This window comes from Harmonia axyridis, chromosome 3, assembly GCF_914767665.1.
Source record: "Harmonia axyridis chromosome 3, icHarAxyr1.1, whole genome shotgun sequence".
NCBI lineage: Eukaryota > Metazoa > Arthropoda > Insecta > Coleoptera > Coccinellidae > Harmonia > Harmonia axyridis.
This window is the reverse complement of record NC_059503.1, coordinates 30,491,766-30,513,575: the sequence shown is the minus strand read 5'-3', so window position 1 is coordinate 30,513,575 and position 21,810 is coordinate 30,491,766. Positions and strand designations below refer to the sequence as shown.

The 21,810-nt window shown below is 33.3% G+C and overlaps 1 protein-coding gene across 1 annotated transcript; it reads right to left on the bottom strand.

Annotated features, from left to right (window-relative positions):
• Window positions 1-5,146: 5,146 nt before the first annotated feature.
• Window positions 5,147-20,265, bottom strand: LOC123675137 (serine protease gd-like). Its single transcript, XM_045610407.1, has 7 exons — window positions 19,695-20,265; window positions 17,542-17,889; window positions 12,954-13,131; window positions 12,363-12,680; window positions 8,507-8,806; window positions 7,881-8,306; window positions 5,147-5,417 (listed from the first exon to the last, which is right to left on the bottom strand). The coding sequence occupies exons 2-7, from the start codon at window positions 17,842-17,844 to the stop codon at window positions 5,221-5,223; spliced, it is 1,722 nt and encodes a 573-aa protein (XP_045466363.1). The 5' UTR covers window positions 17,845-17,889; window positions 19,695-20,265; the 3' UTR covers window positions 5,147-5,220.
• Window positions 20,266-21,810: the final 1,545 nt, after the last annotated feature.

The following is a 21,810-nucleotide window of genomic DNA, read 5'->3' as shown; positions in this document are numbered from 1 at the left end:
CCAACAGCTCCAGTGCCGTTGAGACAGTTACCCCAGTTATTTCCTGAAAAATGGATATTTTAATGAAAGATGAATTACAGTATTTGAAACTTTGTAGAGTATTCAACTTGCTCCATTTGATAATATGACCGAAAGCTAAAATGAAGTTGAAAAAATAAGAAAATAACAGACACTCAGCAGTTTCCGTTTAATTTGCTCAGTTATATACCACCTGACAATCTACAACACCCAGAAGGAGCTTTTTATTGGTAAAACATATCTATATAGTATAGCAAGGAGTAAATAATTGAATTTGGAGAAAAAAATCGTTTTTTCATGTAATAGATATTTTTCTACATTCATGCAAAAAGCAAAACTTTATTGAACTATATTTAGTGGAAAAAGAAGTTCTTTATTGCACTAGTGCAATAAAGTTTTTATTGCACTCAACTGTCATTCTACTTCAACGTGCTGTCATCATGACAAACAAATATTTCAGCCTGAAGGAAATAACGATGTACAGTTACCAAGTACTAGTACGTTTACAGCAGTAACAAATCAAGAAGTGGATTTAAAAAGAACTTCACTACGAAATATTCATATTGAAAATTGCACCAATTGTTCATTCACTTTCAACATTGAGGGTAAAAATAAAATTTGAGTTAAATTGTTCGTTACGTATTAGTTCCTGTTTCAATGCAAATCGATATTAATAATAAAGTATTCAAGTTGCGCTTTTCATTTTCCTACACCTAGTGCCGCACCTCAATAAATCATTTTTTACTTTTTGAATGAACGTAGAAAAAATGTTTTGCATACAACATTTTTTCTACGTTCATTCAACAAATGATGGGGATACGAGCGTATTCACGCTTCACAAGACAAACAAACGATCAACTATGGAGATGAAACGAAATCAATGATCCTGTTGAAGGTTTTTACTGCACATGTAAAACAGAAGCTAGAACGTCGAAAACCTGCGCTCATATCGCAAGAGTTTTATGTTTGCTGTGATACGCGCGACATCAACTGAACATGCACAGCTTTGGTGGAAATTGTTCAAGATGCCACACTGTGCAATGATCAAAAAGAATAAAGTTACCCATATCAAATCTGTTTTCACCGATACTAAGCTGAATCCTACTTCAAAACAGAGAGTCTTGGTCGATAGTGTGCCATTCAAGAATGCTGTTATTATATTCTTTTGCCTTTAATATTCTAATCAAATAGCGAAATAATAAACGGCTAATCAAAATAAAACATTTTAAGTGCGAAACAGCTAAGTAGTTTTCCGCCTAGTGATGTACCTCATAAGTAAAGACGATAAATTTCCCTAAAAAATCGAACACCGTAGCGATCAATGAAGAATAACCCTATTAGCTACGAAGTAGCGAAAAAGCTATTCAATTATGTTTCCTAGTTAAAAAGTTATGATATTATTTCATATGTATAGCATTTATAGCTCTATCTACTTTGAACACCTCATAACTTAGGCTAGGAACATAGTGAAGCGACCAAGAGGTGCGAAGAGGATAGTAGAGAGGATAGACTGGATAGAGGCGAATTCAAACAAATATATTCTAATAGGGTTGTACATAGTGCAGCGATCCCGAATGCGGTTGCGCGAGGCGGTTAAGCGAGGATAGAGGCGAGATCGGGGAAGTTTGTTTTCTTTCATCGCCGCGCGGCTGGGCAATTAATAAATAAAATTGGATATTGACGCATTCATAAGTTCGATATTTGTGAAAAGTAATTTATGGAATCAGAGAGATGCTCAACATCATATCTGATATATTTTGGACAATTTATGGGATGCTGTATCGGATGAAATTGAACAAACAAGTAATTAATCCGTGGGAGTGATAGGGTCGCGAATGAAATTAGTCCAGTTTTTCATTAATTTAGATTCAATTTTTTCCAGAATGTACTCGTTGCAATATTCATACGGAAATATGAAAGATATTTCTCTGGATGATCTCCTAATTCTTTATACAAGTGATGAAATTCACCATGTACTTTCCTAGATGTATTAATTTCGTGAACACTACAAGTTCTTCTATTTTCATCATTTTTCATTACATACCAGCGTTTCAATAGCGAATTTTCTAACAGTATAAATCCTTTTTTCGGAAACGCACCTCCTCTATAATAATCAAACTCGACTATCGCCTTGATTTCTTGTTCGCCTCACTATGAGATGACACCTCGTCATCGCCGCTAGGAACCAGCGCTGACCCGAGCGCTGACCAGTCTTCTGATCAACTTTTTTCATTAAGGGCATGAAGGTTCACAAAAAACAATACTAATATTTGAAATTGACTGGTCACAATTTTTCATACATTCAGGTGCCTGGCCCTTTGAAGAATATTCTCACAATATAATTATTGTAGTAGGGGGTACCAACTAGGACTAATGTAGAAGTCTTTGCTGTTTTTATTTTTTTCAAACTGACGTTTCGTTCAATATTGGGGATTCTTCAGAGGTTTCTTTTTTTTGAAAGACACTTCATTAGCCAAAATTAACATATGTACTCGCTTGGTATTTGTAAAAGAACATAATCTTATTAAGAAATCATCAGTTTTACCTATGTTTGGTCTGTAGTGTTAAAAATAAGTAATATAGTTGATTTCTGAATAAGATTATATTCGGTATAGAAACCAGCTTCTTCAGCTTTTTGCTATTTTGCAAAACACACTCCATTAATCAATATAAAGTGTGTTTTTTTAAAATAGTAAACCTCTGAAGAAGCTATTTTCTATACTGTGATATAAACCATAAAATTAATGAAAAAACGTTGTATTTATTCTTCAGAAACACTCTGTAACTCGGGAACGAATCGAGATATCTATGATCTGCTTTCTGATATCTTATTATTTCAAAAAAAGGGATCGAGGGTCCTCCAAGATTTTTTCTCTAAGTCTAGTTTTAGTGAGCATCAGATTTGGGACATCCTGTACTTGCTGTAGACTATAAGCTTTCTATCTGCCCCTAGGCAAGTTTCTTGATGTCGATCAGACCCCTGCCGCCTTCATTCCTCAGCACTGTTGTCCTTACAATGCTGCTCTTCGGATGGCGCTTTTGTCAGTGTTCTTATTTTGCGTTACAAGTTTTTGATGTCTGTTTTGCTTTCTGATATCTTATTATTTCTAAAAGAGAGATAGGGGTTCCTTGAAAATTTTTATTCAAAGTTTTATAGTTCTCGATATGCTCTCAATCATCATGGAATTTGGGACACCATGTACATACCTACGGTAAGCCTTGCTTATGCGCAAACATGAAATACCTAGAAGGGTTTCGGGTGGAACATTTAGCCACGTCAAAAACTTGAAAAGCAAACATGAACATAAGATAAAGAAAACTCTCTACTCGAAATCCGGAAAGATGAAATTCAAAATCTTATTTATTCAAAATATGTGTGCATACGATTGAATACATTGTTTTACCATTATAAGCCCTAGCAAATATCATCCATATAGTTATACAGTATACATATAGATACCTACAATTTTTTTTCAGATTCTGGAACGACTCTAGATAATTTTTCATTCATCCCTCACGAAATGATATTTATTATATGATTTTTCAGACGTACACTATCAGAATGAAATAAACAATAATAACATTTCACAGTTTTTTCAAATAGAGATGAATGTATTTTTGTCGCTTCGTCAATATTGAAGAAATAAGCTATCACTTATAGTAGTTACTATTTTCAATAAATCCTTGACCTTTTTATTTCCTTTCATTGTAGTTCAATTCAATTCATTCAATGAATACACAAAAACTCACCACGTATATGTGGAAAAAAGTCAATTCGAAATTTACACTATACACGTTAAGTGTATAGTCAAAAGTCCAGTTTTTATGGGAACATAGAATAGCTATCAAAAATAAGGTGTGATAAAAGACTTTAATTACAGCACAATTGTGAAAAAATCAAATGAGCCTTCGATTTATTGTTAATCAGCAATTTTCCAATATCAGAAACAATCAAAATTATATATCGGAATAATCAATAACTCCAATTGAAAAAGTACTAAAGATTTCCATTCACATTTAAGTTCAACTTCTGAATTAAATTAAAGCATGATCAAACCCTAGTATGATGAAACAATAAGGAACAATTCAGAAACTTTTAGTTTATACCTACTCATTATCATGTGAAATAAATCATCAAATCAATGAAATATCTGCATTGCCTGGAACAAATTTTTGTGGTTGCATTCGCATATATAAAATCATGGAATAATACTGTCTGGACACTTCAGTCATTTGTGATTGTGTTGGCAATGTTGATAGTATACTTCTCTGCAGTCTGCAGAATATTAGGTTACTGTCTAGTTCAGCAGTAAACACCTATAAACTAAATGACTGTCGAAGGTAGGTAAAACTTCTAGGGTAATCTTGGAAATTTTGACACAAGTATTGCACTTTATACGATTTTATTCTTGAAAGTAAGCCATACAGCGTGGATATTGTCATATTATTCCATGAAAGTATCTCCAGAAACAAATGATAACAGAAAAAAAAATCTAGATTTTTGGTTTTTACGAGATATCTCGGGAACCATTGGAGATATTTCAGATCTGTTCACAACAACACACTCATTCCTAAATAACACAACTTTTTTGTAATTTAAGCCACCCTATATCTTTAAAGGTTTTCGATTCACCTGTGGTGCCCTTCTGAATAGTTCTAACCCTGTATATGTTTATCCACTTTATAATGAAACACCTAATATACAGGGTGTATCTTTTAACCTCAGGTTTGGTTTAAATATTCGTACAAGTCAAAAACTCACCCTTTATATAATATACAGGGTTAGGATTAGGACTATTTAGAGGGGCACTACAGGGATATCGAAAACCGTTAGAGATACAGGATGGCTTAAATTACAAGAAAGTTGCGTTATTTAGGGATTAGTGTGTAGGTGTTAAGTTAACAGATCCGAAATATGGTTCCCGAGATATCTCGAAAAAAACTAAAAATCGAGATTTTCTTTTTTTCTGTATAACTCATTTTTTTCTGAAGATAACTTCACGAAATTTGGTTTGTAGCCATTATATATAGATCGTATAGAATTGAAACGTGTTCAATTCTGATTTCTTGACCGAGAAGGACTCCTAGGTAATCATTGAAAAACCATTAAAATGATATGAATGACTAATTCACAAGAAAATGTAACACTTTCATTTATATAATTTATTACAAAATAAATACTATCTATAAATAATGTTAAAATTAACTAACAAGTCCGAGCAACCAGTCTTTATGTTTACTGGCATCAGTGAAGACGACATAGTTCAATAGGTCACAAGATACAAGGACGTCTGACAGTGACATCGAAACCACACCTCTGAGAAACCACCGACCGTTCTTCTTCATCACGAAACCTCCTCCACTGTCTCCATTGCAGGGTCCTTTGCCATCACGGTTCCCTAAAGAAGAATTTGAATCAGAGATAGGGTACACAATATAAAGCCAATTACACTCAGATGCATAAAAACCTAACAAATTAGTATTTGGTAAAAGGACCAGGTAGCAGAATAATGGAAAAATTGTAACCCGTTAACCTAACCTAACCTGTTAATTTTTCTGGATTTTTCCTATTCTGTAGAATAAGACCTCCTGAACAAGAAAGTCTATGGTTCTAAACAACTACTTGACTTGAAAATCAAGCTCGTGAAAAATTACATACTTGAGCTTGACTTGACTTGATTTAAGATATTTATTGCTCGACTTGATATCAAGGTACTTGATATTACTTGAGCTTGATATGCACGAGTCGCAAGGTATATATTTCTGCAATATCGTGCGCGCTTAGACTAAATAAGGGAAAATGCCCGCCACTCACGAAGCGTTTCTTCAAGCGTTTGGTAGCAAGCGTCGAAGAGATTCCAGCCAGACAGCTCGGGACACGGCCGTACGAGTGTAAATCAGAGTATGAACTTGACTGCCCGACTGGAACCTCTTCGACGCTTGCTACCAAACGCCCGAAGAAACGCTTCGTGAGTGGCGGGCATAAGGGAATTCCTCGAGCGCCGAGAGGCTGAAGCATTCGCCAGTGTGACTTTATTAGTAGTTATCTCACATTTGTATGGAATCTATTGGTAGATTTTGATAGTTTCAAAAATATCTTTCTAAACTTGGCCACAATGGCCAAGGATTTTTCACCAACTCCAGCATCTTCAGCTCCTGTTGAAAGATAATTTTTCCAGATCTGCTCTCACAGTTACAAAAACCTGCAATAGGTTAGACGACAAATCTATAAGATGCCTCAGGTGTCTTAGATCCTGGATGGAAAATTATGAAATCAAACGAAGCCTGGAGGTTTCTCAATATTAAGAAACTTAATTTTTTTAATATTTTTTATTTTGTTATGATTTATAGTGATTTAGTTTATGTGTCTATTTCAAAAAAGTTTTATATTTTCGGTTTTTTTATACAACAAGTTAAATAAATAAATGTGTTTTTGCAAGGTTGCTTCTCATTTCATAATTTTTTTATTGATGTGGCACTACACAATAAAACTGCTAAAAATCAAGTAGCCTGATATGATTCAAGTACTTGATAAATAAATACTTGACTTGAGATTGAAAAACTATTACTTCACTTGAAATCAAGTCAAGCTCCAGCCAAGTAGCTTGAAAATGAAACCAAGCCTTGAATCCCTAGTTCTAACACAAACTTATGACTAGTGTTCGAGATAAATTGTACTGGGTGTTCCCCATGCTTCCTTTCTTTCAAATATGGCTATATCTATGATTCGTTATGAGTATTATATGAACCATAAAAATTATCGGAAAAAACGATTTGGAAACTAAGATATAGCGAAATATTTCACAATGTTTTTTCAGTAATTTTTATGGTTGATATGTCATAACGGATCCTAGATATAACGGAATATTTTAAAGTAATTTTTTCAGGAAACAACAGCTTTGACGCAATTCTCCAAACTTAAAATTAAGATGTCTGAAAACCAGGTGTATGAACTGATTAGCTTTTGTTTTGCCAATTTTAAGAATATTAGTTAAGCTTCGTTATGTCAACTGTAGGTAGCGCTATCAACAAATTAAGATTCTTGTTATTTATTATTTACGAGTTTTGTGCCATTATATACCTATATGTATATCTTTCATTATAGTTATGATCTATGGAAGTAATTCTTGTAATTGAAATACCAATAAACTCTCTCTATTACAAATATGTGAATTCATTCCAGTAAACGTTTCGTGTTTTGTTTCACGACTTTGCACGATCATACTCGGTTACACGTCGCTTTTGATTGGTCAGTATCGGGTTTTAATTGATGTATCCAATCAAAATCAACGGAAATGACAAGTATGACATTGCGGCGCAAACTAATATTTTCAATTTGGTCGAATGTCATTGCATTCAAAATTTGACGAGTGCATTCACCATGTTTTTAGACATCTTACTTAAAACTATGGTTGAAATTTTTTCGTTTTCCTACTGTCAAACTGACATTAAGGCAAAGTCCCCTTTTGAAGAATTACATTTCTTAAAGTAAACCGTTGATGACAAGTTTATGTCTCTAATTGGAAAATGAACTTGTGCAAAATAGAATGTGGTGAAGTGAATAGTTTTTATTAAAAATTGGTAATTTTAAAGAATTTGATCACGAAATTATTCCACAGCATCTTTTGAAATTGAGGTTCAATAACAAACTTCTAATTAACCCTGTTTTATGACTAGTTAGCCAGATTTGACAAAAGATTGAATATTCAAGTTAAAATTTATAATTTCATCTACAGTTTGCTGAAATAATTTTCAAAATTGAATTAGAAATAAAAACTATGAGACCTCAAATATTCCCAATTATCCAATTGTTTAATTTTTTCCTTTTCTCATTATGTTGAATAATAAGTTCTTGGTCTTACCTGCACAAAAGGTTCTCTCCGAAGTTATATCCCTGTAGGCATAATCGGACCGAAGACACTGTTCTTGACTTACGATGGGAAGTTCTATCTGCTTCGGTTCTGGAGAAAATTTAAGGCCATTTTCATCTTTGCCCCACCCAACCACCAGACCCGTTTTCCCGACTACCTCGTTCAAGTCATTATCCCCGTTCCAGAGGCAGATGGGACGGATCATCACAGAGAACACAACGTCCTTCCTAAGTTCCAAAACGGCGATGTCTGAATCAGCTGAATGGAAGGTATAGTTAGGATGAACATGTACGTCTTCAGCTTCTGCGATCATTTCACCGTCAGAGACCTCCCACTGTTGCAGATTGGTCCTACCCAAAACCATGACAATCTTGTTGGAAGGCAATGTTTGCCTATTTTTCCTCACGCAATGGGCAGCTGAAAGAATTAAAAATGAAATCTTCATGGCATACCATGAATGAATATCCATTGATTTCTCTCAGAATATACTCATTTCTTTAATATCAAAATGAAATATGTTATTGGAAATCCCTTCAGTTTACTCTGATGCGTGAACTGATGGAAAATTTTCTCTTTTGAGTATTTGAAAATATTTCGAATAACTAGATATAACCCACCTGTCACGACATGCTTCTTGGATATCAAAACACCGGTACATTTGTAAGACAAACCAACATCGGATGTATGGAATATTGCAACAAGCCAAGGATATGCTCCTCTGGAAACCGCCTTTCCGTGAAGTATCAATGAATTAGTGATGACAGGCAATCCACATACTTTGGAAACGAGCTGCGAGCTACTATCCCTACTTGACAGGTCCGCGCCAGGCTGACTTTTCGGTGACACTGTGGTAATGGCTTTTGGAGTTATCTCAAATACTGGTTCTGTAGATGGAGCCAAGGTGAAGAATGGATTTTCTGTAGAATAGTCATCAAGTGAAGAAGTTATAGAGGGCAAATGAGTCTACTTGATGAAAGCAATCTAATATAATAACTGACGAAGAAACTGCAACACCCAGAAAGATATGTTTAAATTTTGTTTGGTGAAACATAGATATTATAGCAGGGAGTAAATGTTTGAATTTGGAGAAGAAAATCGTGAAGGTTTTTTCATGTAAATGTTGCTTAAATATTGTAGTCGTTTTCTGCAAGTTTTTTGAATTTTAGAAAAAACCAGCTGTTCGAGGAGATCCAAAGTCGATGTTTAGTTTTTGTTAAAATGTCAAGAGCACGTGTACGCGGATTTTTCGCCAGCTAAGTGAATTTGAAAGAGGTCGAATTATTGGTCTACGAGGGGCAGGGTTGTCCTTTCGAAAAATCCCTAACCGTACGAACAGAAATCGAACTACTGTCATGAGATGTTGTCAAGCGTGGTTTGATAATGCCCAAAATAGAAGAAGAGTAGGCACCGGATGTCGCAGGGACACAAATGAAGTTCAAGATCGACTTCTAAGACTTATGGCCATTAGAGACCGATTTACGACAACTCGATCTTTGGCTGATAGTGGTTAGGAGAACAAGGCCATCCCGTAACTATCTGAACGGTTTAGCGCCAGATAAGGTCTTTTGGACTGCAGCATTATCGACCCCATCTTGTGATACCTCTGACGGTTGAGCATCGCCAGCAACGATTACAGTCAACATTGGAATGGCATTAGGTCGTCTTTTCACATGATGGCCGAAGAAGGGTTTACCGAGGTTGGAGAGAAAGACGTGAACCTCAGTTTGATGTTGAGCGTCATGTACACCAGACAGTAGACGTTATTATAGGGTGCTATTACACATGCAACTAAGTCACCTTCGGTCTTTATTCGAGGTAACATGACAGAGCTGCCTTACTTTCAAGAAATAGTGGAGCCATATGTTCTCCCTCACCTTAACCGGCTCGAGAATCCAATATTTTAGCAAGATAATCCCGACCTCATGTTGCCAGAGTTAGTTTAAACTTTTTCGAGGCGACCCATGTGAATCTTTCGCCATATCCGCCCATATCCCCCGATCTTTCGCCTATAGAGCATGTTTGGGACACCATGAGTAGAAGGTTCTGAAATTTATCTCAGCCCCCACGGACTTTGGCGGCTCAGATACATAAAGTACAGGTAGCTAGGTATAGCATCCCTCAAAAAGAAATTGACATCTATTTGCATCAATGCCGAGACGTGTTGGGAAGGGTATAAATAATCGCGGTAGACATACACATTTTACATTTTTAACGAATTTATTGAAAAAATTTGTAAACCCTTCGTTTTTTTCTCCAAATTTCAATCATTTACTCCTTGCTATAGTATCTATGTTTTATCAAAAATAAAATCTAAATAGCTCTTTCTGGGTGTTGCAGTTTCCTTGTCGGTTAGTATATGTATATTAGAATTGTGACATCATTGTGCCAAAAACTATAATAAATTATTTTTCATTTTAAATTTATTATTTTCTGGTTCGTTTTAATATTCCGTCATAATTTTGATATTTATATTACATTGTCTTCACCGAATGAACTCTTTCGACCTTCTTAATTCAAAGCAATAATTCATTCTCTACAATCAGCATCAATCAAAAGATAAAATTAAATTTTATTTCTGTAGTGACTTCGTCTGCCCGAGAGAGGGCGTAATAGGCTTTGCCCACACGCTAGTACGCTCTCTGCGGGTTTATAGTGGCTACCGAAGGATCACTGGGTTGCCACACTGAAGATTCCACCAGTGATCTCAGAATAACGCACTTTCAAATTTGGCTCGAGAAAGGCTCGCTAAATTTTAATTATAAATGTTGATTTGTACATCAATTTCACAGAAGAGGAAAATATAGAATATCTAGGACTACTTGTTGAGATTGCTATCTCTGTATATCCTACCATAAAACAGGCTCTTTCAGTTATCCTATTCGTTATCCTCAAATGCAAGTTAGAGAACTGAATATACATTTGGGAGTTTGTAAATTAGATAAGTTTTTGTAACTATTAGACAGTTAAGAAAAACTGTATTAAAAACACAAAAATTCTGAAACCTACATCGGTCTAAATATTAATTTAGTTAACCTATTTATTGAACGTTTACTTAATTAGTATAGTTTTGAATAATTCATTTTTCTTTTGTTTGGTTCTAATATTTTGTCACTTGGAATTTTATTTCTACACAAAAAAGTAAATATCAAAATCATATTTCAGATAATGAATGTTTTGGCACAATGATGTCAGAAATTTAATGATAAAATTAAATCATCGGGCTGCATCAAAGGGAAGTATATAAACCAAATCGAGTATACATCGAATGTTTATAAAGCTGATTGAAGTCCACTATAAAGAAAAATGATTCCTGCAGGCACAAAAGATATGGAGTCGAAAGATATCAAGTTGTTGGGTGATTCTCAAGAAACAGAGCGGTGGATTTTTCATTCATTTTCAGATATTTTGTGGGATATCAATATCAATTGCGATTGATGATGTTAACATCTCCTGAATTAAACTGACATATCTATTATGTATGTATTGCTCATCAAACTAAATTCGTTCTGCTGATTGATATATCTTGGTGTTAACATCATCAATCTCAATTGATATTGGTATCCCAGAAAACATCTGAAAAATCATGTTCTCAAGTTCCTGATAATGTGTCGCCAAGTTTTCGATGAATGATCATTATTTCAGTTAAAATACTTTATTATTATTATTATTATTATTATTATAACGTGATACAGAGTTGAGGCTTAGCCTGTAAACTCTAAAATATGTTAAAATAAGTAATGTTGTCACAAATTACAAGATTACAAAAATATTGAAAAAAAAAATTATAGGAAGAAAGGGATGAAAACAAAATTCGTGCTATTGAATGAAAAAAGTTCACAAAAAAAAAAAAAAAAATTCAATTTCACAAACACAGTGCATTCTGTGAGGCCCACAAGTCAAGTTTGTTCTTGAAACTGTTCACACTAGGCGCACAAACTATCTCGGTCGGCAATCTGTTCCAAACCTCGAATACTCTGTTGGAGATGAAGTACTGCCTGGTGGTGGTAAAGAATCTCTCACGTGAGAGTTTGAATCTATGTCCTCTGAGATTATTCGAGTTGAGCACAAAAAGATGACTGAGGTCACAACCGAAGAGACTATGTAGACTTGATTGTTTGATTTAAAAATAGTGGATTTTATTCGAACCATATTCCAATAGTTTCCGAGAACAACTTTTTTATTTTGTTTCCTTGATTTTTTACTTTCAAAATGGATCGTGCTTCCCAACCAGAAGGACCAATGCGGTAGCTACCGATTTCAAATTTTCCGCCACTAGACATTCATAAATTTTCTTTCACAATAATAATTTTATTTTTTTTTTCGTCACGTGTAGAGTGGAAATAATGAACCATAATATAAAATTTGAAGCGTTTTGAATTATTAACATTCCAAAATGTACTGTGAAAGTTTTGGAGGACTTTAAAATTTCAAATGTTTATTACTGAAAATCGAAACCTTCTGGTTCGTTCTTACCTTTAATAGGTCTACTTGTGGTCGAAGAAAGTCTGTTCAAGAAAGGGTTGTCAGAGTAAGGGTTTTCATCGGTAAGGGGTTTATAAATAATCTTGGGAACCTTCCTCACATCTTTTGGTTTGAAATATCTCGGGTTGTCAAAGTTGTCGGTGTTTATATTAAATTTAACCATTTCATTCCTCTCGTTCAACCCTTTACTGGAGCTGTCGGTGTTGAAAAGATTAGCTTGATCGAATGCTGGACTAGAGACTAGAGGTGTCACATTTATATTAAGCTTGTGCAGAAGATGTATTGTTGTCAATACTGGTACAGTGCTTACTGAAAAAAAAAAATAGTTCTTTAAGGTGCATCATTTTCACTACTGTTTTAAGATTTAACTGAGAACGTGAGCTTAGCTGTCAGCTATATTCCTTGTCAAATATTACGGAGATCCCGCTGACGGATAACTGGCAGCTATTTTTTAGTTGTCAGTAGGTACCATTTAGTGAATCAGAGGTGAAAATAAACTTCTCCAATGAACATAAAGGTAACTCAAGTTACTCAAGTGAATAATATTGTTTCAGTGGAATTAGGAGCTAGTCGTTTACTCACGTGAATATGGTTCTCCAAAGCATATAATATCACCGTTGAATACAATTTTGGTGATCTTGGGAGGTATCCCCTGCCACGCTGGGAAGTTCACCCTGTAGTTTAAAGGAATTTTCTTTTGGACATGCTCTAATATTTGATCTTTGTTGGGGTAAGGGAGTGTTATAGTACCTTCCTCTCCCTGCAAGAAAATTCTACAACTTATGTTTAGCCATCAAAATTGATTAATTATTCGCAATGAAACTTTGGAATAGTTCAAGGAATGAAATTCAGATTTACGTTCTAAAAGCTATAAGATAACTGTCTGTCCGTCAGTTCTGAAAATTATAAACCATGGATATTATCCGCCATCTAACTGATCATCAACTGAAAGGTCTTATAATAAATTGCAGTATGGATTTCAACTTTTAACAATGTGTAATTATTATGTATATGCGTTATATGTACAAACATCGTGAAAAGTCTTCACCCCCTCCTATCAACTCTAAAATTGTTGAATGTAACATTTTTTTTGTGAGGAATCTTCACTATTTTATCACTTAAATGGAAACCAGCAAAAAAGTTTCTCGTTCGGGAGAATATAGGTTTATTCGAAGTTATCAATTTTCAACGAATAATGAGAGTTATGACATTCAGAATATTCCGTGGAAAATGCCGGACCTTCCAATTTCTCAGTTTGACCTGGCAAGAAGACTTGTACCTAAATTGTTAAGGAAAACAAAAATGGTCAATCAAATATGTATGTTAACTGTTAACACTGTTGCCATACATGCTCAAATATATAGACGATATATATAATTCCCGAATGTAACAATTTCTAGAGGGTAATTTTTTACATTCAGATCAAAAATAATGAATCATGAACAAACCATACCTACCCATCTTTCAATTCTCACTCATCTAATTCACCTCGTATACCTATCATCTGACATTGAATAAAGTTATTCTCTTGAACGGTCGAAAAAAAAACGGATTAACACATTTTTTTCGTTCCTATTGTTCCGAGTAATTATAATGAATGAATTGAATAAGAATGAATTTTAATAGGATTCATGTAAAAATCCCCGATTTTATCAAATTAAGGATTCTTCAGACGTCACGATGTAAAATCCGATTCAATTCTTTTCGCGGTTTTAAAATGAAATGGGCCGTTTTTCCAAAGAAAACTGGATTCGGCGTAGATCTTCCTTTTTCTTAGGGGGGTAATCGAAAAAAAATTTTTAATTACTTTTACTCATATCTGTATTCGAGAAAAATAAGTTTGATAACGAAGTTCGAACCAAATTACTCGAAATAATTATTTTATTACCCATTTGGTTGTTCTTACCACTGGGTGTTCCCTAAATTAGAGTTACGGAGGAGTTTTATTTCATTCTAACTATTTCTTATTCGTCACTTTATATTTTATTCTTGCTCCTCAAATTCCCATAAATTAATTAATTATCAAACCTTATCTTTGGTTGACTCCTCAGAAACCTGATGTATTCTATCAAATAAAAAATGAAATCGTAATACAATTGATGAAATTCATTAAGATTCAAAATTCTCTTGGTTATAACGTGTCTTTTTAAAAAATTGAGATGCAATGCGTCAATATTTGACTATTTGAATAAATGAATCCTGCAGTTTACTCAGATATTAAGGGAATCATGAAAATCGTTATACAGGGAGATTTCTCGAACTTGAAACTGTTCAAACGGATATAGTCCTGCAGTTCGAATGACATTCAACTGCAGTTTTCTTGGACATGGTAGCTATCCCCATTTCAAATTAATCAAATTAGAGATAAATCGATGATTTCGTTCAGGAGATACAATGGATTCAATTTTAACTCAAATTTGAAAAACACCCTGTACCTAAATCAGAATCTAGTAATCTTACGACAGGTTTCATAAATCTTTGATTGATCTTGTTGATTGTAGTTCGATATCTATTGTAATGTCGAAAATAAACTGAAGTTGAATACAGAAATGATTTGATCGAGCAAATTACCATTGGATACCTTCCACATATGAGGGTTTTTTTTATCTCCAGGGGGGCTCTATCTCCATTAAAATTGTTCCTAACTTATTGCTATCTAATATGAAACTTCAAGGAGATAGATGTTCAAAGTTATGAATAAAGAATTAAGCAGAATAATGTTGATAATTCATGGTTTAAGATGGTGCTTCTAAACATAAATCAGTTTATATGTTCAATATGGCAAACACCATATTGATCGTTCACCCGATCTAATGCCCTTCAATTACTTGGGGAAGGATAACAAATATTGTATATGCATGGCATTTGAAAAAGTGTGATAGCTATATTTTAGATTTTCTCTACATCCCAGATAACAAATCGAAAACCAATTTCGTTCAAATATCTTTAGTTTACAGGATGTACACTTTTAAAACGTCCCAACTTCAAGGGGAGATTATACAAGTAATTTGCAACAAAAAATGTCATATAACACTTGGTCGAAATATTGGTTGTTATTCTTCAATTTAACATGTTTTCGTTTTTTTCATTGTCATCACGTTAGCCATGATATTACAGCAGAAGGAAAGTAGCTAGCACAAAACTTGATATGTCATTCGAAAGCTTGCAAAATGGAGAAGTTTTTACTGCAAAGAAAACATGTTCTCATTTATAGTTTTTCATTCATAAAACGATTAGAAAGATACGACTTACTTCGCTCTCTTCAGAATATTTGTATTCACCACTTCACCATACTCGTCAGTAAAAATCTTTTTCCATTCATGACTGTTCATATCAAGGCAAATTTAATGCGCTTTCGGAATATATTATAAAATTCGATGAGCACGCAGAAATGAATAAGATATAATTGGTTTTATGAAAAAAAGTAATAAATTCCGTGAAATCAAAAAATGTTAAATTAAAGAATAACAACCAACATTTCGACTATGTGTTATATGACATTTTTTATTGCAAATCACTTGTATAATCTCCCCTTGAAGTTTGGCCGTTTTTAAAGTGTACACCCTGTATACACTGGCACAATAAGGGAAAAGTACAAAATCTCAACAAAGTTTGTAGTTCATTTTCTTTTGAACCCTTTGGCCGATTTAAACAATTATTTTTTTGAATTGTAGTTTGATTTTTCTGAAACATAACAGTTCAAATAGCATCCTCAGTTACATTTTTCCTTGTTATATACAGGGGTGAACAAAATAATGAAAAGCAAGACTTTTTAAAAACACCCTGTGGAGTGAATTGTTGACCGACGAGTAGGTTTACGAACACTGTATACAGAGTTGGGATATGGAACGAAGTAAATATCTTTTGAACGTAAATGACAATATTTATGAAATTTTGCAGGTGAGTGCAAAGGCGCAAAATGCATCTGATGTAAATTTTTTTTTGATAATATACTTCGGGTGAACCGAAAATACCTTCAACTTTTTCAATTTATATTGGAAAGACTCGAGAATTTGTTAATAGAAAGGCACATTATTAGGAGGTGAACGGCGGGCATTTTGTACATACTCTTCTGCAGTAAATAAATTCAGCTATTCCAGAAGCAACAGTAAGTTATTCCTCGTTTTTATTAGATTTTTTACACTTAACCCAGTATGTGCACATTCCAAATCCTAAGCTCTTTCTACATCTGCAAATATATACAGGAAGTCCCATATGAATTAAAAAAGTTGAGGGTATTTCCAGTTCAACCGGAAGTATATTACCAAAAAAAAAATTGTACATCAGATGCATTTCGCGCCATTGTACTTAACTGCAAAATTTCATAAATATTGTCCTTTTCGTTCAAAAGATATTTACTTGGTTCCACACTTTATCCCAACCTTGTATAACAAAAAACAAAGGAACTGAGGACGGCATTCCCGAGGATTCAATCTATAATTAAATACCTACAATTGCTAAAATCGGCCAAAGGGATCAAGAGAAAATGAACTACAAACTTCGTTGAAATTTGATTCCCCTAATTATGTCGATATGTACCGGGTTTTTCACCATAATTTGACCCCCCCTTTAACTTTGTTACTAGAAGAGGTACAAAAAAATATTTTCTACAAAAGTTTCACGAAATTGACTAGTGTTTTTTAAAATGATTTCACAAAACGAAATATATACAGAGTGGGCAACATATTCATATTGTTCCCAACGAGTTAACTCAAAAAGGGCATTTTGAGTTATCGCAGCCTTCCACTTGAAAATTGATTACTTTTGCCAGGTGGTTCTTAGAATTTGAAATTCCTTGGTACTCAGAATAAGAGAGATAGGCCAAACATATATTATATATCCGAAATCAGGAAAAAAAGAGTTAGTCAAATATAGAGAAATATAGAGGGTGTTCCATTTGAAAAAATGAAGTTGCTATGAATATTTTGCCCACTCTGTATATATTTCGTTTTGTGAAATCATTTAAAAAAACACTAGTCGATATCGTGAAACTCTTGTAGAAAACATTTTTTTGTACCTCTTCTAGTAACAAAGTTAAAGGGGGGGTCAAATTATGGTGAAAACCCCGGTACCTATAGTTTTCCATATAATTTTGGTTGAATTTAAGAAAGATTGACCCCGTTTAGAATAATGTACCTACTTAATGTTTAATTTGATTATAAAAATTTACCTTGCCTATACGGTTTCCAACTACGAATGCCACTTGAAGCTCCAAGACGTTAACATCCGGTATAGGTATTTGCAAAAATCCAAATAATATACCATTCTCATCGTTTCTATATTCGAAAATACTTGGACAAGGGCTTTGGTTGGAATTTATCACTGGATTGAAGCTAGGTCTGTAGTATTGGCGATGACCAAATTGTCCCAATTTCAGACTGCAGACGCTGTCCAGTAAATGAGTTGAAAACAAAAACGTACAGAAAATTATATAATTTTCTCGAACTCCACATAAGCACATTTTGCAAATCATGTAACGTAATACATGAATTGAAGATGCTCAAGAACTTCCGAAAACCTGTAAGAAGAGTAAAATTACGAAAATCTTGTAAAAAAACTGAAGAATGTTATTAATAAGAATTCAAGGGATTAAGAAGCACAAAAGGCGATTGTTAAATATCTTTTCCTTCCTCAATTTACATAAATAAAACTAAACAAACAGCAATTGATGTTTAAAAGAAATTCCATCAATATTTTCCACAATGGCTGTTAGAGGTGCTTTGTACGAATCTTATTTTCTTTTTCATAATCGAGTACCTGGAAATTCATAGGTATAGGCCGACCAAACGATGTTCTAAATCTGAAAGGATCGTGTTCAACTTTTGATGAAATTTCAAATATTTTAAATATTTTATTATTTTATTTTCAAGTTATCCAATAAAATATGTGGCAATGTGTCATTTAACCTTGCATTAGATGAGAGTTCGATTGAAAGTCCACCTCACAGAATGGTATCAAGTACTAGACATCAAATTAATTATTTCTAACCTTTTCTTTCATTCATAGGAAATATTCTGCCTATTTTCTCAGAATTCTTCAATTCATGTAAAACTATACCATAGCCCTGTTTGATCTAGAAGGAGCCAGACAAATTGAATTAATGGTAGATGAAATATTAATCAAAAATAGTTACTTAAAAATCAAATCCTTAGAGTCATGAAAACAAATTAAAACAAAATTTTAACAGAAACTGTTCACATTTATTTCTTCATCAGTATAAAATATTCTTTTTATATAAACATTAAATTGGTGGTTCTGTATGCAAAATCACGGAACCACTTGTTCAACTCTCAAGCGGTTAATTGAAATTGGTTCAATATAGATTCAATATTGTCTACAAGCGCAGTAAAAGATTTAAATTTTCTCGGAACTTATTATTTCATTATAAATAGAAATATAAATATGATACCGGAGTTTTTAACTTTGAAATCCAATTTTCAAAATATCTTTTAAAACTATGCAACTATATACCAGGGTTAGCTTTGTTCCATTGGAAATATTGCTAAATAATTAGAATCGAGAGAAATCATACTAATTCGACTTCATTATCCTATCATTTCGAGAAATTATTCGTTTTCATTTTTTCCTCGAATTCAAAATTGAAAATGAAAAGAATTATTATCAATTTTATTACATTTTAACTGTATAAGGATTAAAAGCATAGATTTTTTCAATGAGGTTTTTGACGTTCCAGAGAATGTTTATCCTTAAATTCATTCATTTCGAATGATTCTGGGTGGTTTAATTAATGATGGCAACAATATTGAAACAAAAATGTTTCTATCAAATTGCATTAGGAAACTATATTTGAAAGATGCAATCATAACTAGTTAGCATTTACATTTTAAATGTTTTATTGTTTTAACAATAAATTTATTATTGGAGTAGTTATTATCAACTCAATCCCCAAAAAGTTAGAATATTGTATTACACTCTTATCAGTAATTTATATATAAATAATTTAATCTTTGATTTTTGATGCTTTTCTTATCCTTAAATTCCATATTGAATAGCAATTAGGTAATTCTTAAATCGAAGTTTTAGCATAAAAATTTTTGGAATTCTTTTTTCATAAATTCTGGAAATTTCGAATTTCAATATTCTTAAAATATACAGAAATCAAGTAAAAAATGATAATTTTTCTGTAGAATGAAATAAAGGATATTCTGCGATAGGCGGGAATAAGATTTAAATTTTCTGTGATATTCGTCTTGTAAGTTTGTCTAAAATGCTTGAAATGCTTCAGAGCTGATAAACTGAACGTTTTCTAATAGGTTATCTAATATTCCAGAAATGTATCTAGGAAATTGATATATACTTTACCTTAGCTTTCTTTAATTGATGCAAAAGTTTCCTTCTTTTGAAATCACAATTTCCAATATTCTCACACAATTAAACCAACCGCACTAAAATAAATCACCAAACAATGTACCCATCTCAAGATTATTTATCTTTACGCCACTCGATAGTTGCACTGAATTGTCAATTAACAATTTGTTGACACTCTAATAATTGAGTATTCTACAGGTTCATCTTGAACGCAGTTTAGAGCTCGAAAAAAAATATGACGTTCATTCTGGTCTATTTAAACCTTGACTTCGCGACTTCAGATTTTTCCGGATTTTCTCGAGTTTCTTCAACCGTCGTCTACCTACTTCTGTTGTGTCTGAGTTCGTGTTGACTTTTTTTGATTTGATTGTCTCCTCCGAATGTTTGTTTCTATTTATGTATCGCATCAAACAAACGTAAAGAGTGAAATGTGCTTGCTTTATTTTATTGAAACGAATCGTTGGTTCATTCCGGGTGTTTGGGAAATCCTTCGGGTATTGATGAAGCAGTGGCGTATCATGCTTTTGTACTAATTGGAATATTTTATTTTCATCATAATATGGCTCTGATCTGAGATGAATAGTTAAGAATACTTTACATTTGTGGTAGGTATAGCTAATCAGATATTAATTTATTGTTATAGTTTTTATCCTTTGAGCAGTTACTGAATTCTCAAAAAGAATTCGTAACGTCTAATATTCATGTTGGAAATTCATTTGAATCAATATGAATAACGGTTATCCTATTTCCAAAGTAGCTGCCTTCTACAGAAATTCGAATGTAATAATATACAATTTTTATTTATCCTATAAATTAATTCTTATGATTTTTAAATAAATACATTATCAAAAATCTTACTGTGGTGATTTTTTGCTAGTTTGAATGATGTTGCAACCGTTCTACAGCAAAGTTACCACGCCTCGCTATAGCAATGAATGGTGTATAAGGCAGGGACCACTGAAATTCCATACTGACGATACCATCAGTAGTCCTGTACCTGAGATCCTTCAGCCAATTACAATGCATCTAAATGAATACTTAAAAAAAAAAACATTATAACATGTTTTCTAGTGCTTTAAATGAAGTTTGTGTAGAGTATTTTCTAGAAGTTGTATAATGTTCTTCGCTGGGATAGAGGACAGATATGTCATCGAGATTTTCAAGGTTGTTGGAAAACTTTCTGTTAAGAATACAAAATCTAGAATCAAATGCTGTATTCAAGATCTTGGATTGAACCAAGATCTTGAATACAGCATTTGATTTGGCGGGTTATGCAATATATTGTTCGGAGGTATGATTCTTGTGATGATCCTAACTGTTGTCTCTGTGGCCTATAGATTTTTCATTGCTAGCAGGGCCACCGCCAGACATTTTGGCGCCTCGGCAAAATAAAATTTCGCTGCCCTGCTTTGCCGTATTAATCTGAATTTTCTTTGGAGGTCATTCCTCTCAGGCATAATTTCAATTTCATATGAAATCGTCTTTTTCAACTCAAAATCATTTTGTCAACTTTATCAGAGGAGGTTTTGTCGATTTCAGACGACGTAGTTCTTAAAGGTGCATTTTAGTGCCTATTTGTATTTTCATAACTATAGTTGAGAGCGCCTATTTGATTTAAAAAAATTGAATCTTGAAAATTTTATTATGTTACTACTAAAAAAACATTTTTGTGCCAAAAAGTATATCTTATTTCATCTGACTTTGCACTCCTAGAATTTGGCGCCCCGGCGGCGACCATGTTGCTAGAGCTCTACAATTTACTTATTATGTTAATATACATATTATCTAAATCGTAGAGCTCTAGCAACAAGAACAAGGTAAAACCATCAACAACAACAAGTTAAAACCATCCAAAATTCCACAAAAATTTATAAAAGCATATGTTATGAATATGTGCACCTAATATACATTTTATATTGGAGTATATTCAATGGACTAGTTTTCATTTTTTTGTTAAGGATTAATTCTAAAAATTTAAGTAAAATTAAACAAAAATGTGGAAGAATCATTGAAATATCTCTAGAAATGAAAAAGTTATGGGACTTTGAAGTTGCGCTTGGAAGAATAATTTCATAGTACGTGTAAGTGGCGTGACGTCACACACTAGACG